Below are 14,143 nucleotides of genomic sequence, written 5' to 3'. Positions count from 1 at the left end.
AATCTTACGAAATCATGAAACAAAACGGAACTGCGCAACACTGAGACATAATAAATATTTTATATATTTCGTTGTTATCAATTATTCAAAATGACAGCGGTGATTTATAGATTAGCTATTCTTAATTTTGATTTGTATATAATCATTTAAAGTCATTGTAACGTCGACGTTATATATCGACATCATATATATATATAAATGCTCACGCCACTATCATCTCTACCTATAAGAATTATTTGATGACAATCATATGGTTCACTATATTGATTGACATTTGACATATGTCAATATTATCTTATTCTGTTGATACCGGTGGCTGAAGCCTGGATTTTTCGAGAAAACTTAAAAACTAATGTCTTATACAGAAAGTAATTGAAAAAATATATTATTTCCTGCCTACAAGTAAGTCTTAGAAAATGTATTAACCTTATACAAATTAAAATGGCGGCTATGGAAAGTTTTATGAATTGGAATTATCAACGTGTATAACTGTTAATCATTAGTTAAATTACGGTAAAATTGTGCATTGTTTGTTTTTTATAAGGAACATATAATTAATTATATCTCTTAGTGCGTTTGTTTTAGTTTTTAAACTTGATGTAACGGTAGTTTGAACTGAAGCCTTGTCGCGTAACTGTAAACCACGTTTTACTAAAATGATTTACTTTTTTTTTTTTCAGTACACGTTGAAACCAACAAAAGTATTAATATAATACTCTTAGTAATAAAAATGTAAATAGGTTTAAAACAATTATAATTATTAATGTTTATTTTTATATTGTTTTTTTTTTTAATCTTACACTTGAATGCTTATAGGCTTGATATTATGCTTAATCTTAAACGTGTTTTGATGATATAAAAAGAATGAAATTTAAATTTTATTATATAGTAAAAATTAAATTATATTTTAAGTGAAAAAATATTCTGAAAAATTAGCATAAGTTTTTGAAGTTATAATTCATCATCCCGTTAAACAAAAATTGTTGTTTGACGTATATACTTTAAATAATACATAATATTATTAATGTCAGTTTTTATTTCATCATCATCTAGGTGAGATCACAATGCCGCAAGCTCGGCGTAAAACACCATTCAGCGGGAAGGCTAAGAAACAGCAGTTACAAGAAAAGAAGCAAAACAAGACCTTGCTTATGACCAGTGAGTTGATTATTCCATGCTTACAGGCACATATTGTAGCCGAGATGGCCCAGTGGTAAGAACATGTGAATTTTAACCGATGGTCATGGGTTCAATCCCTGGCAAGCACCACTGAATTTTCATGTGCTTAATTTGTGATTATAATTCATATCATGCTTGATGGTAAAGGAAAACATTGTGAGGAAACCTGCATGTGCCTAATTTCCCTGAAATTCTGCCACATGTGTATTCCACCAACCCGCATTGGAGCAGCGTGGTGGAATAAGCTCCAAACCTTCTTCTCAAAAAGGGAGAGGAGGCCTTAGCCCAGCAGTGGGACATTCACAGGCTGTTACTGTAAACACATATAAATATAAAAAATATCTTTTTTTTTCCATGTATTTTCATTAAAGCCTTAAATAAATACAAATTACTGTACAAATCGTGACCATGTGAAACGGTGGCAAGATTGCTAGCAGCATTTCCCCTTTGAATCGCAATTCCGATTGTCTGGGCGAAATATTATCTTTAATTTGTTTCAATGTGATTTTAATGTCTTCATGGTCATTATCGGACATCACAAAAAATTGTTACCGGACCTCTATTTTGTGGTTTTTTATGAAATAATAGGAGCATCCAGACACAGGATTACTCATAAAAGCAGACCCTTAGCCATATTTTATTAACCAACCACAGGAGGCATGAAGAAATATTATCAACAATGACATAGAATTGACACAATATCATTTTTTTTTTTTTTTTATAGAATAGGAAGGCGGACGAGCATATGGGCCACCTGATGGTAAGTGGTCACCAACGCTCTTAGACATTGGCATTGTAAGAAATGTCAACCATCGCTTACATATCCAATGCGCCACCAACCTTGGGAACTAAGATTTTATGTCCCTTGTGCCTGTAATTACACTGGCTCACTCACTCTTCAAACCGGAACACAACAATATCAAGTATTGCTGTTTTGCGGTAGAATATCTGATGAGTGGGTGGTACCTACCCAGACGAGCTTGCACAAAGCTCTACCACCAGTATCATTGGCGCACGTTATACTTTTACTGGTGGTAGGGCTTTGTACAAGCTTGTTTGGTTTGGTACCACCCACTCATCAGATATTCTACCGCTAAACAGCAGTACTTGGTATTTTTTCTATATATCTTTTTTCCTTTCATTGATATAGACTACGAAAAATGTGATATTATGAAATATTAACTTACAGCATCATCGGGCACGAATTCCTATGATGTGGTCTCAGTCAACTACCAACCGAACCGGTCCAGGGGTCGCGGTGATGCGAACAGATACGCCCTCAAATTCTACCGGGAAACGGATGAAGAACTCAAGCTGAAGAAAGAAGACGCACTGTAAGTAGATTCTATGTAATCGCAGCTATCTGGGCTTATACGAGCCGGTTGGTGTGGTTGGTTGGATACTTGCCTTTCACGCCGAAGGTTCTGGGTTCGATTCCCACCCAGGCCAGACATTTGTGTGCACGAACATGTCTCTTTGTCCTGAGTCTGGGTGTAATTATCTGTATAAGTATGCATTTACAAAAGAAAAATAGTATATGTATTATATCAGTTGTCTGGTTTCCCTAGTACAAGCTCTGCTTAGTTTGGGATCAGATGGCCGTGCGTGAATAATTTCCCAAGATATTATTATTATTATTATCATACTAATACATATTATTATAAATCGCGGTTTAGGCGGCGCATTCCAGTAAAACTCCCAGTTGGAATGAATTTTTCCGACATCTTCAACAATCATCGTCATATTTCAACGAATTTAACCGAAACCGTAATGAACTATACACCTAAACCTTCCTCATGAAATACTCAGTTTAATGGTGGAAACCGTATGGATGTCAGTTCTGTAGTTTTTGAGTTTATCGCGGTCATACAGACAGACGGACTCGTCATTTTGTTTTATAATATCTAGTGACATGTTTCATTCCAGTAGTTGGTCTAGACCAACTATGGCTTCTTATGCGTAAATAAAAATGGTTACGATTTCGAACGAACGCGAATTGGCCGCATTGTTTTTGGTGTATCTCTTATTATTATTTGATATTTAATTACAATATGTATGGCTTTTGTGGCTTGAAGTATTGTTATGTCCACTCCAAATTCCGATGGGACGATAATGGTACAAGACCTTTTTTTCCAATTTTTCACTGGTGGTAGGGCTTTGTGCAAGCAATTCTGGGTAGGTACCACCCACTCATCAGATATTCTACCGCAAAACAGCAATACTTGATATTGTTGTGTTCCGGTTTGAAGGGTGAGTGAGCCAGTGTAATTACAGGCACAAGGGACATAAAATCTTAGTTCCCAAGGCTGGTGGCGCATTGGCTATAAGGGATGGTTGACATTTCTTACAATGCCATTGTCTAAGGGCGTATGGTGACCACTTACCATCAGGTGGCCCACATGCTCGTCTACCTTCCTATTCTGTATAAAAAAAAAGACCAGAGAGTGTTCAGGCGCAGGACTTTACGTGCTCTCCGAGGACTGCCAACTTTTATAAGGAAATTATTCGTCAGATAAAGTCATATTTGATTTGTCCCAAGGTTTGAACCAAGAAACACAGGCTCTGCGTTATGAGCAAACCACTGCCATCGTTATTCTTTTAACGCACTGGAAATCTATGACAGGCCCAGGTCCTCGGGACTCTGTTATGTGCTATTGTTAACCAAAAAACACATGAAATGGTCGTCTTCGACACGGACTGGAGAGGCTAAGAGATCGTTTCAACACACCCTTTGCTCCATGTCGTGGTTGAGTAAAGCTCTCGTCATAAGCTCATAAGCTATATATGTATACATATTATGATTCTTAATATCCGTTCACAGAAAAGCTCTCAACACCGTATCGGAGAAAGAGATGGAAATAGATCCGACTGACTATTTCCCGAAGGAGTTGTCATTCCCGAAGCGACCTCCATGGGACTTCAGCATGACTCCAGCGGCACTAGACGCGCAGGAGCAGAAATATTTCAGAGTAAGTAAATTATATAAAGAATAGACTTTGTGAATCTTATGAATATATAAAAAATATTCAATATTTATAGAAATATGGAGAATCGAGTGTCCGTCTGTGATTTCGAATTAGATTTAAGGCTATATGCCATTTGCAAGAGTACAGCTATGTATATATATATGATTGAAATCTTCATGTGTGACTTTCATATAATATTACATAAATTAAGCTACGCGTTCCAGTTTGAGGGGTGAGTGAGCCAGTGTAAAACAGGCACAAGGGACATAATATCTTCTTTTTTTTTATTATCGCTGGGAGGGCAAATGACTACTCCACCTGATGTTAAGTGGTAGTAGAGTCCAAACGCGACGACGGCCAGTACAGACGGGAAAAACGTTCCGCACTAGCCGCCTTCGCCTTGCCGTCCCGCAAGATGCCTCTTCACGCCTCGTTTGAAGGAACCCGGGTTGTAAGAGGAGGGGAACACGTAAGCTGGTAAGGAATTCCATTTTTTGGAAGTGCGACAAAGAAAGGAGTTGCCAAATTTCTTTGTTCGCGATGGAATTGATGTCACAGTTAGGCGGTGACATCGAGAACCAGCTCGCGTGGACTTAAGAAGGAAGGGGAAGCAGGAATTACAGAGAATAATTCCTCAGAGCATCTTTGTTCCAAAGGTTGGTGGCGCATTGGCGATGTAAGGAATGGTTAATATGTCGTCGCCAATGTCTATGGGCGGTGGTGACCATTTAATATTAGGACCCATTTGCCTGTCCGCTTACCAATACTGTAAAAAATTATAAATAAACTACTTTGAACTTGGATTGTCCTGATGTCATTGGTCAGGATATAAATAATTTGTGGTATTCATTGTTGAATCGTGAAAGATTGGTTTTTCAATGTCATCGAATTTGTAAATGAAACTTTGGATGTAAAATAAAATTATACAAGTATATAAGCCGAGAGCCGAGATGGCCCAGTGGTAAGAACGCGTGAATCTTAACCGATGATCGTGGGTTCAGACCCAGGCAAGCACCACTGAATTTTCTTTTTTTTTATAATAATAATAATAATCATTTATTTGCATGAAACATAGTTTTACAGATGTTATGATGTCTTTATAAGTCTCTAATACATTTCGCCCACGATAGGCACGCAAATATATTTGTTAACAAGTAATTGTTTGTTAATAAAATAAAGTTTTTGTAAACGCTGATATTTCTAACTTAAAAAAAAAATTATCCAAATTATCTATTTACTAAAGTTGAATGAGTCATCAAATTCATTAATTTTTCATTCATTCAGTACATTCTTTTAATTTTTAAATATTCATTTATAGAGTAACTTTTTTATCTTTTAACCATTTTTTAAGCTTAGACCTTAGTAACCTTAATGTTAACTCCCTTAAGCTTTTTGGTATGTTATTAAATACTTTGATGCACATTATGTAGGAATTTTTTTGGAAGAGAGCACAGTGGCAAGGTGGCATCAATAACCTGGATCTGTTAATCCAAGCCTGCTTCTATTGCCTTCTTTTTCATGTACTTAATTTGTGAATCTCGTGCTTTACGGTGAAGGAAAACATCGTGAGGAAACCTGCGGTTGTCTAATTTTACTGAAATTCTGACACGTGTATTCCACCAACTCGCATTGGAGCAGCGCGGTGGAATATGCTCCAAACCTTCTCAAAAAGAGGAGAGGAGGCCTATAGCCCAGCAGTGGGACATTCACAGGCTGTTACGGAAGTATATAAGTAGTTAAGTGTAATAGTATTGTGTTATATATAAAGATATATTAATCAAGAACTGTTCGTGCATAGCCGAGGTCCGGCCTCACATTAGGCACCCTTAGGACGTCCGTCTCTCTTAAGCCCTGTGTGGCTCCCAACATCCGGCTGAGTTCAACTCGTATATTGTATCTCTATACTGTAATATTATTATTTCAGGAGTACATCCAAGCCCTTCAAGCGTCCCCGTACTGGAACGAAATGTCCTATTTCGAATTGAATCTGGAGACCTGGAGGCAGCTTTGGCGTGTGCTGGAAATGTGTGACATTCTATTGCTTATCGTTGATGTCAGATTTGCAGTAAGTAAAGCATATATATATAACAGTAAGAAAAGGTACGTAATAATAATAATAGCTCTCCAGACCGAATTCGGCCACGGCGGCCAATCTCAAGAGAGATTAGCCAACTACGCAGGAGATATTATAGTGCACAAGTGTGTGCGAAAACACAGGTGCACTCTCTATTCCCTAACTCTGATAATCCGATGGGACGGCAATCCGACACGACCGGAAAGAGTTCAGGCGCAAAACCAATGGCTTTACGTGCTTTCCGAGGCACGGGAGTGTACACACTTCCAACTTCCAGACTCCGGGCTGTTATTGAGAATTTTCTGACGGTAAAACCCAATAACTTTTTAATTCTATATCAGATATTCTACCACCAAACAGCAATATTTAATATTGTTGTGTTCCGGTTTGAAGGGTGAGTGAGCCAGTGTAATTACAGGCACAAGGGACATAACATCTTAGTTCCAAAGGTTGGAAGATATATGTTCGATCTATATTGTGGTCATTTACTTATTTCTTCTTATTTACTTAGTGTTTTTTTGTATTGTTATTGTTTTTGGTATTTAATAATTGCTATTTTTTCTTCTATTTTGTATTTGTATTGTAATTTGAAGATTATGCATACCGAGTCAGCCTTTGAGCATACAATATGTTTTTATTTTTTCTTTTTATATATAAGTTATCTATAAGGCAATGTTAATAATCTATGCAACATTGGCTTCCTATTAAAGTAAAATCTTGATACCTTGGGTTACTGTCCTCTCCACTCCAAACACGAGCTCTAGCAATTTCCCTAAAACTTGAATTGGTAATTATTTCTTAGGAAAAATTTAAGTCATACTAAGTAAAATGAGAATAATAACAAACAATTGTGTTACACTTAACATATTATATATAATTAATAAATTGAAATGTATGCGTTTATTTGTTTGTGTATGTGTGTGCGTGTGTGTGTGTGTGTCTATTTACTATTATTATATTGGATTTTTTTTAACGTAAAGAAATTTATTAGCTACAGCCTAAAACCTTCCACTTTTAGGCGAGAGGTATGAAACCTATTTGACTCTTCACAGGGCATGATGTTCCCACCGTCCCTCTACGAGTACGTCGTGAACGAGCAGAAGAAGAATATGATACTGGTCTTAAACAAGATAGATCTCGTCCCAGCATCCGTCGTGGCCGCTTGGAAGGACTTCCTAACGAAGAGATGCCCCGGACTCCGGGTGGTTTACTTCACGTCGTGCCCCGGGTACAACCTGGCCGGGGGTAGCAGCGACAAAGGCGGTTAGTATTGATTGTAATGGATATTATATAATAATGAACAGTCTCGGATAGTAGCTGACAGTCTCGGATGGGAACTGACAGTCTCGGATAAGAGCTGGCAGTTGAGGATAAAAGATGACAGTCTAGGATAAAAGATGACAGTCTAGGATAGGAGCTGACAGTTTAGGGTAGGAACTGACAGTCTAGGATAGGAACCGACAGTCTCGGAAAGAATCGTGAGTTTCGGAAGGGATCGGAAACTCCCGTATGGGAATAGGCAGGCGTGTATAAGACCATAAAATTTCGGACAGGACTGGACAGTATCGGATTGGAGCTGACAGTCACTGACAAAATCTAACAGTCGTGAATAGACCACACAATCTCAGATATACTTTACGTCTCAATTAATATGATTTCTAACTGACGTCGATTACAAAGTATGTTTATGTGTCCGCAGGCCTCCAAGTGAGGAGGCGCAAGGGCCGCCAGCGGATGTGCGCGGAGGGGGCCACGAAAATACTTGAAGCGTGTAAAGATATAGTCAGCAACGAAGTCGACCTGAACTCCTGGGATAGAAAGATTAAAGAGGAAATGGACCTGGAGTTCGATGAAGATGAGGAAACGGAAGTCGGTGAGTTTTTTGTTTTATATGAAATTAGCTGTTGCTCGCTATTGCTCGCTGTTGCTCGCTTTTGCTCGCTGTTGCTCGATGTTGCTCGCGCGTAATTATGAGTAAAGAATAGCATTCTGGTTAGAAAAGAGTATATTACGTTTGTATGTAAAATTTCAAGCTTCTTACTTTGAAAATGATGGGTTTTCATACAACCGTGCATCCCTTATTTCACCCCTTTAAGGGTGTAATTTTCAAAAATCCTTCCTTTATGGAAGTTATCATCATAAAATGCATCAACTGTAAAAATTTCAAGTTTTCAACTTCTGTGGTTTAGGCTAACAGAAACTATGATAATAATAATAACATCCTGGGACATTTTTCACACACGGCCATCTGATCCCAAATTAAGCTTGTACAAAGCTTGTGCTATGGAAACCAGACAACTGATATACTACATATACTACTTTTCTTTTGTAAATACATACTTATATAGATAATTAAACCCAGACTCAGGACACACAGACATGTTCGTGCACACAAATGTCTGTCCTGGGTAGGAATCGAACCCACAACCTTCGGCGTGAAAGGCAAGTATCTACCAACCACGCCAACCGGCTCGTCTACTAGAATCTACTAGAAACTGTGTGTGTTATTTTGTCTGAATCAGTCAGAACTAGTCGTTATATACATTTGATGGTAAATCACCACGCAATACGCATTGGCACTGTAATTGAAGAGGCATCTTGCGGGCTGGTAAGGCGGGGGCGGCTAGTGCAGAACATTCTTCCCGACTGTACTGGCCGTCGTCGCGTTTGGACTCTACTACCACTTACCATCAGGTGGAGTAGTCATTTGCCCTCTCGGAAATATATAAAAGATAGACGATGCATACTACTTGCATAGGTATGCATAGACAAGTGATATGGCCTCTTATTAGGAACATTTTATTTATACTTACTGGTGGTAGGGCTTTATGCAAGCTCGTCTGGGTAGGTACCACCCACTCATCAGATATTCTACCGCAAAACAGCAGTACTTGGTAATGTTGCGTTCCGGTTTGAAGGGTGAGTGAGCCAGTGTAATTACAGGCACAAGGGACATGACATCTTAGTTCCAAAGGTTGGTGGCGCATTGGCTATGTAAGCTTATTCTTACAATGCCAATGTCTAAGGGCGTTTGGAGACCGCTTACCATCAGGTGGCCCATACGTTCGTCCGCCTTCCTATTCTATATAAAAAAAATACTAAAATGTCTTCATTGTTATTTGTTGCATTTAATACAATTATCTTTTCATAAATGTTGATACGTAAGATAGTTTAGATAGATTTTAGATAAGATAATTTTTTTTAAATATATTACACAAAAACGTAATACTTGAAACGGAACGCGTCCTTTTGTCCGCGAGCAAGGTTCTGTGTCAAATGTCTATCTAAATGCAGATTTTCCGTTGCGTTCTGTTTTATTTATTTTTTACGGATCGTTTCAAATATTTTGTAATACCCGCTCATGTCTACGGACTGATACCATCTACCACTCCATTACGTTGCTTTATAATAAAAACTATTTTTTTTATAGCAAAATCATTATCTACGCCTATGTGCAGTAATCTGATATTTAATGAAAATGTTTACGAATGGCGAGTTTTTTTGAGTTTTTTTATTTATAGCAATTTAGTATACCAATATTCGTGATATAAAACATGGCCATGACCTTTATCCCTTCCGCTGTAGCCAGAGGGGGATGTTTTTTTTCTTGTGAGACTCCTGCTATAGACAATAGTCTAGGAAGGATTGTTAATATTTCTTAAAGTATCGTCTTCCAACGTCTATGGCCGATAGTGTTAAGTGGTAAGCAAAAGGCTCATGTGCCAGTCTGCTTGCATATTTACTAAAAATATTGTTTAATTTCCAGGCGAAACGATTTTGGAAAAATCCGACACCACGTTCTACACCCACGAGAGATATAAGAATGGTATTCTGACGATCGGCTGCGTGGGCCAGCCGAACGTGGGCAAGTCGTCGCTGATGAACGCGATCATGGGGAAGAAGGTCGTCTCCGTCTCCAGGACTCCAGGTCACACGAAGCATTTCCAGACTATTTTCTTGACGCCTCAGGTGAGATTTTGGGGATTTTTTTGTTAATCCTAACTAATATAGATGCGAATGTTAGTTTGTTTGTTTGTTACGCTTTTACGCCTAAACCACTGTGCCTTATTTGTGTTTAGCGGAGTCCTGGGTTCAATTCTCGGGTCGGGCCAATAAAAAGTTATTGGGTTATTTTCCTTTAGAAAATTCTCAGTAGCAGCCTGGAGTCTGGAAGTTGAAATTGTGAACACTCCCGTGCCTTGGAAAGCACGTAAAGCCGTTGGTCCTGCACCTGAACTATTTCCGGTCGTGTCGGATTGCCGTCCCATCGGATTTTGAGAGTTAGGGAATAGAGAGTGCACCTGTGTTTGCGCACACACTCGTGCACTATAATATCTCCTGGGCAGTTGACTAATATCTCTTGTAATTGGCCGCCGTGGCCGAAATCAGTCTGGAGGACATTATTATTATTATTATTATGTATATATATTTTTCAGGTCCGTCTGTGTGATTGCCCTGGACTTGTGTTTCCGTCGAAAGTGCCTCGGTCCATACAAATCCTCATGGGCTCATATCCAATAGCGCAGCTCCGCGAACCATATACAACTATAAGGTCTGTTAATTTTTAATTTTTTTTGTAGAATGGGTCACCCATCCAAGTGGGTGAAATTGGGGATTAAAGTTTGTATAGGAGTACCATTTTTTCAATTGAAATTCTGTGGTGTTCTGAGTAATGTTTGCAATTGGATACCCATTAGGTTACACTGTAAGTTAAATATATTATATACATTTTACTGTCTTGGTACGTGGTAGGGTCTTGTGCAAGCTCGTCTGGGTAGGTACCACCCACTCATCAGATATTCTACCGCAAAACAGCAGTACTTGTTATTGTTATGTTCCGGTTTGAAGGGTGAGTGAGCCAGTGTAATTACAGGCACAAGGGACGTAAAATCTTAGTTCCCAAGGCTGGTGGCGCATTGGCTATGTAAGCGATGGTTGACATTTCTTACAATGTCAATGTCTATGGGCGTTGGTGACCACTTACCATCAGGTGGCCCATATGCTCGTCCGCCTACCTATTCTATGTATAAAAAAATATATATTATTATTATTATAAAATATTACAGATATTTAGCGGAGCGATTGGACCTTCCGTCCCTTCTAAGGATGAGCCACCCGGAGAACGACGACACGTGGTCGCCCAGAGACATCTGCGACGGATGGGCCAAGAAACGTAGCTACCTAACCGCGAAGTCTGCTAGGTAAGGCTTTTTTTGTTAATTAGGTAATGTTAAATGATTTTAGTTATTTTGGCTCATCATGAGCCAGACTGGCGGTAGCTGTAATATTTACGTTAGCTTATTATATATTTATTTAAAATTATAATATGTATTTTAATGTGTATATCAGCTGCTAAATATAAAACAGGTAATAAGTTACCTTACAAACAAACGATCGTGTGAACCAATATATTAAGATTCACGTCAACCACTGCGCCGTAACGGCTTTTAATTATATTAGATTATTTAAAGTAAAATCAAATATTATAAGCTATAAGGGGAAGCCGTTGGATTGCGGATAGCGCAAGATCCCCTGGATCCTCTGGGGGGGGGGGGGTATGACAATAATTTTGTTTATTTATTATTGTTTCAGATTGGATACATACCGAGCAGCGAATAATATATTACGGATGGCGTTAGATGGAAAAATATGCCTGTGGCTCCGACCGCCCAACTTCGCAGAGGAGAGGGGTGTGTAACTTTTTTTTTTTTATAGAATAGGAAGGCGGACGAGCATATGGGCCACCTGATGGTAAGTGGTCACCAACGCCCATAGACATTGACATTGTAAGAAATGTCAACCATCGCTTACATAGCCAATGCGCCACCAGCCTTGGGAACTAAGATTTTATGTCCCTTGTGCCTGTAATTACACTGGCTCACTCACGCTTCAAACCGGAACACAACAATAACAAGTACTGCAGTTTTGCGATAGAAGAAACAAACTTACATTACTTATAAAGTTTTAATGAAACGATAACACGATTCGAATATTTATTCATGATATGAAGAAGATATTTTGGTGCAAATATAAGGAATCAAGTTTTCATTAGATTAATCCGTGGGAAAATAAATCGGCCAGCTGATTGTGGTCACCACCGCTTATGTACGTGGTAAGAAATATTAACCAGTCCGTACATCACCAATGCGCCACCAAAACTAGACTAATTTTTTTTTTGTGCAAACCCATCTAGGTTGGTATTATTTATCAGATATTCTACCGGCAAAAAGTAATACTTAGTATTATTGTGTTACGGTTTGAATGGTAAGTGAGCCAGTGTAACTGCAGGCACAAGGGACATAATATCTTAAGATTGGTTGAGCATTGACATTTTAAGGGATGGTTAATATTCTTATAGTGCCACTTACCTATGACCTATTTGCCGGTCCGCCCAGTGGTAAGAACGCGTGAATCTTAACCAATGATCGTGGGTTCAAACCCGGGCAAGCACCACTGAATTTTCATGTGCTTAATTTGTGATTATAATTCATCTCGTGCTTGACGGTGAAGGAAAACATCGTGAGGTAACCTGCGTGTGTCTAATTTCATTAAAATTCTGCCACACGTGTATTTCCCAACCCGCATTGGAGCAGCGTGGTGGAATAAGCTCCATACCTTCTCCTCAAAAAAAGGAGAGGAGGCCTTAGCCCAGCTGTGGGACATTCACAGGCTGTTACTGTACTACATATTACATAAATATATATATGTGTTTTCTAGATAAATACGAGAACTGCGATGAAGTAAAATACGTGAAATGGGTCCAAGCGTTGACCGACGCTGAAGCTGTACCGACTCCATCGGATTCTGGCAACGAGAGGTCCGCATCTGATGAAGGAAGTGATGAAACCGATGATGACGATCAAACCGAGATCGCTAATAAATTCGCAGCGCTCGCTAACGATGATTAAATGATGAACAGAATTTGTTCTTTATTATTGATGTGTAAACCTAGCGCTTGGTTTTTTTTTTATAGAATAGGAAGGCTGACGAGTCTGACGTCTGGGTAGGTACCACCCACTCATCAGATATATATAATTTTTGGGTACGTATAAAGGTAGGCTGGTAAAAGTGGCCACCATGGTTCATAAAATATTCCTTACATTGCTAATACGCCAACCTTGGGAACTAAGATATATTGCCTGTAGTTACATTGGCTCACTCACCCTTTAAACCGGAACACAATACTAAATATTGCTGTTTAGCGGTAGAATATAATACAAGTGGGTGGTACCCAGACAGGCTTGTACAAAGCCCTACCGCCAAAACTAAAGATTTTTTCCAAAACGAACTCATAGTTCCTGAGATTAACGCATTCAAATAAACACTCTACACTAACTTTTCAGCTATATATAATAAATTAGATTAAAAATTATTATATTTAAATAACGTAGCTACATATATAAAACGCAGCTAAACTTATTAATATATTTTTAAGTAATATATAAACTAGCTATGGGAGTCAAAATTTTAATTTCCAATGACAACGTTTCTATGTGTAACGTTTATTGAAACGTTTCTGACGAATCTATTTGTAACGTGTGCTGAGATGGACTCGTGTGCCGTGACGGCATGACGTCATGACGCTCTCTTATGACGTCACGTGTCTCCGCTTTCTCTTCCCTTGTATGTGTACGTATACTATATACTTCGTTGCTATGTATTATTATATTAATAAGAAAATTTATTTATTTTATTGATACTTTGTTTTATTTATCAACCAATATTTCACATCTATAATTGAAAATGTTATTTAAAACATTGCTTAGCTGTTTTGTTAAACACTGATTTCTCTCTTTCTGTCATCATTGATTTGACTTTCGAAAGAAGGAGACAGAGGATCGTTTAAGGGTCCGTTCACACAGACCGGCTCGGAGAGGAGAGCAGATTTTTATCACGTTGGAAACAGTGTTTTGAGTGATTGTAG

General features: G+C 38.4%; 1 protein-coding gene across 1 annotated transcript; it reads left to right on the top strand.

Moving 5' to 3' along the window:
- Window positions 1–284: 284 nt before the first annotated feature.
- On the top strand, window positions 285–13,916 carry LOC126779957 (guanine nucleotide-binding protein-like 1). The gene is made up of 12 exons (XM_050504173.1): window positions 285–402; window positions 1,054–1,158; window positions 2,369–2,513; window positions 4,001–4,148; window positions 6,070–6,210; window positions 7,272–7,482; window positions 7,919–8,092; window positions 9,986–10,188; window positions 10,656–10,771; window positions 11,286–11,420; window positions 11,812–11,909; window positions 12,937–13,916. Exons 2-12 carry the CDS (start codon window positions 1,065–1,067, stop codon window positions 13,125–13,127), a joined length of 1,656 nt encoding a protein of 551 aa, XP_050360130.1. The 5' UTR covers window positions 285–402; window positions 1,054–1,064; the 3' UTR covers window positions 13,128–13,916.
- Window positions 13,917–14,143: the final 227 nt, after the last annotated feature.

Source organism: Nymphalis io, chromosome 30, assembly GCF_905147045.1.
Source record: "Nymphalis io chromosome 30, ilAglIoxx1.1, whole genome shotgun sequence".
NCBI classification, from domain to species: domain Eukaryota; kingdom Metazoa; phylum Arthropoda; class Insecta; order Lepidoptera; family Nymphalidae; genus Nymphalis; species Nymphalis io.
This window is presented reverse-complemented; position numbering and strand designations above follow the sequence as displayed.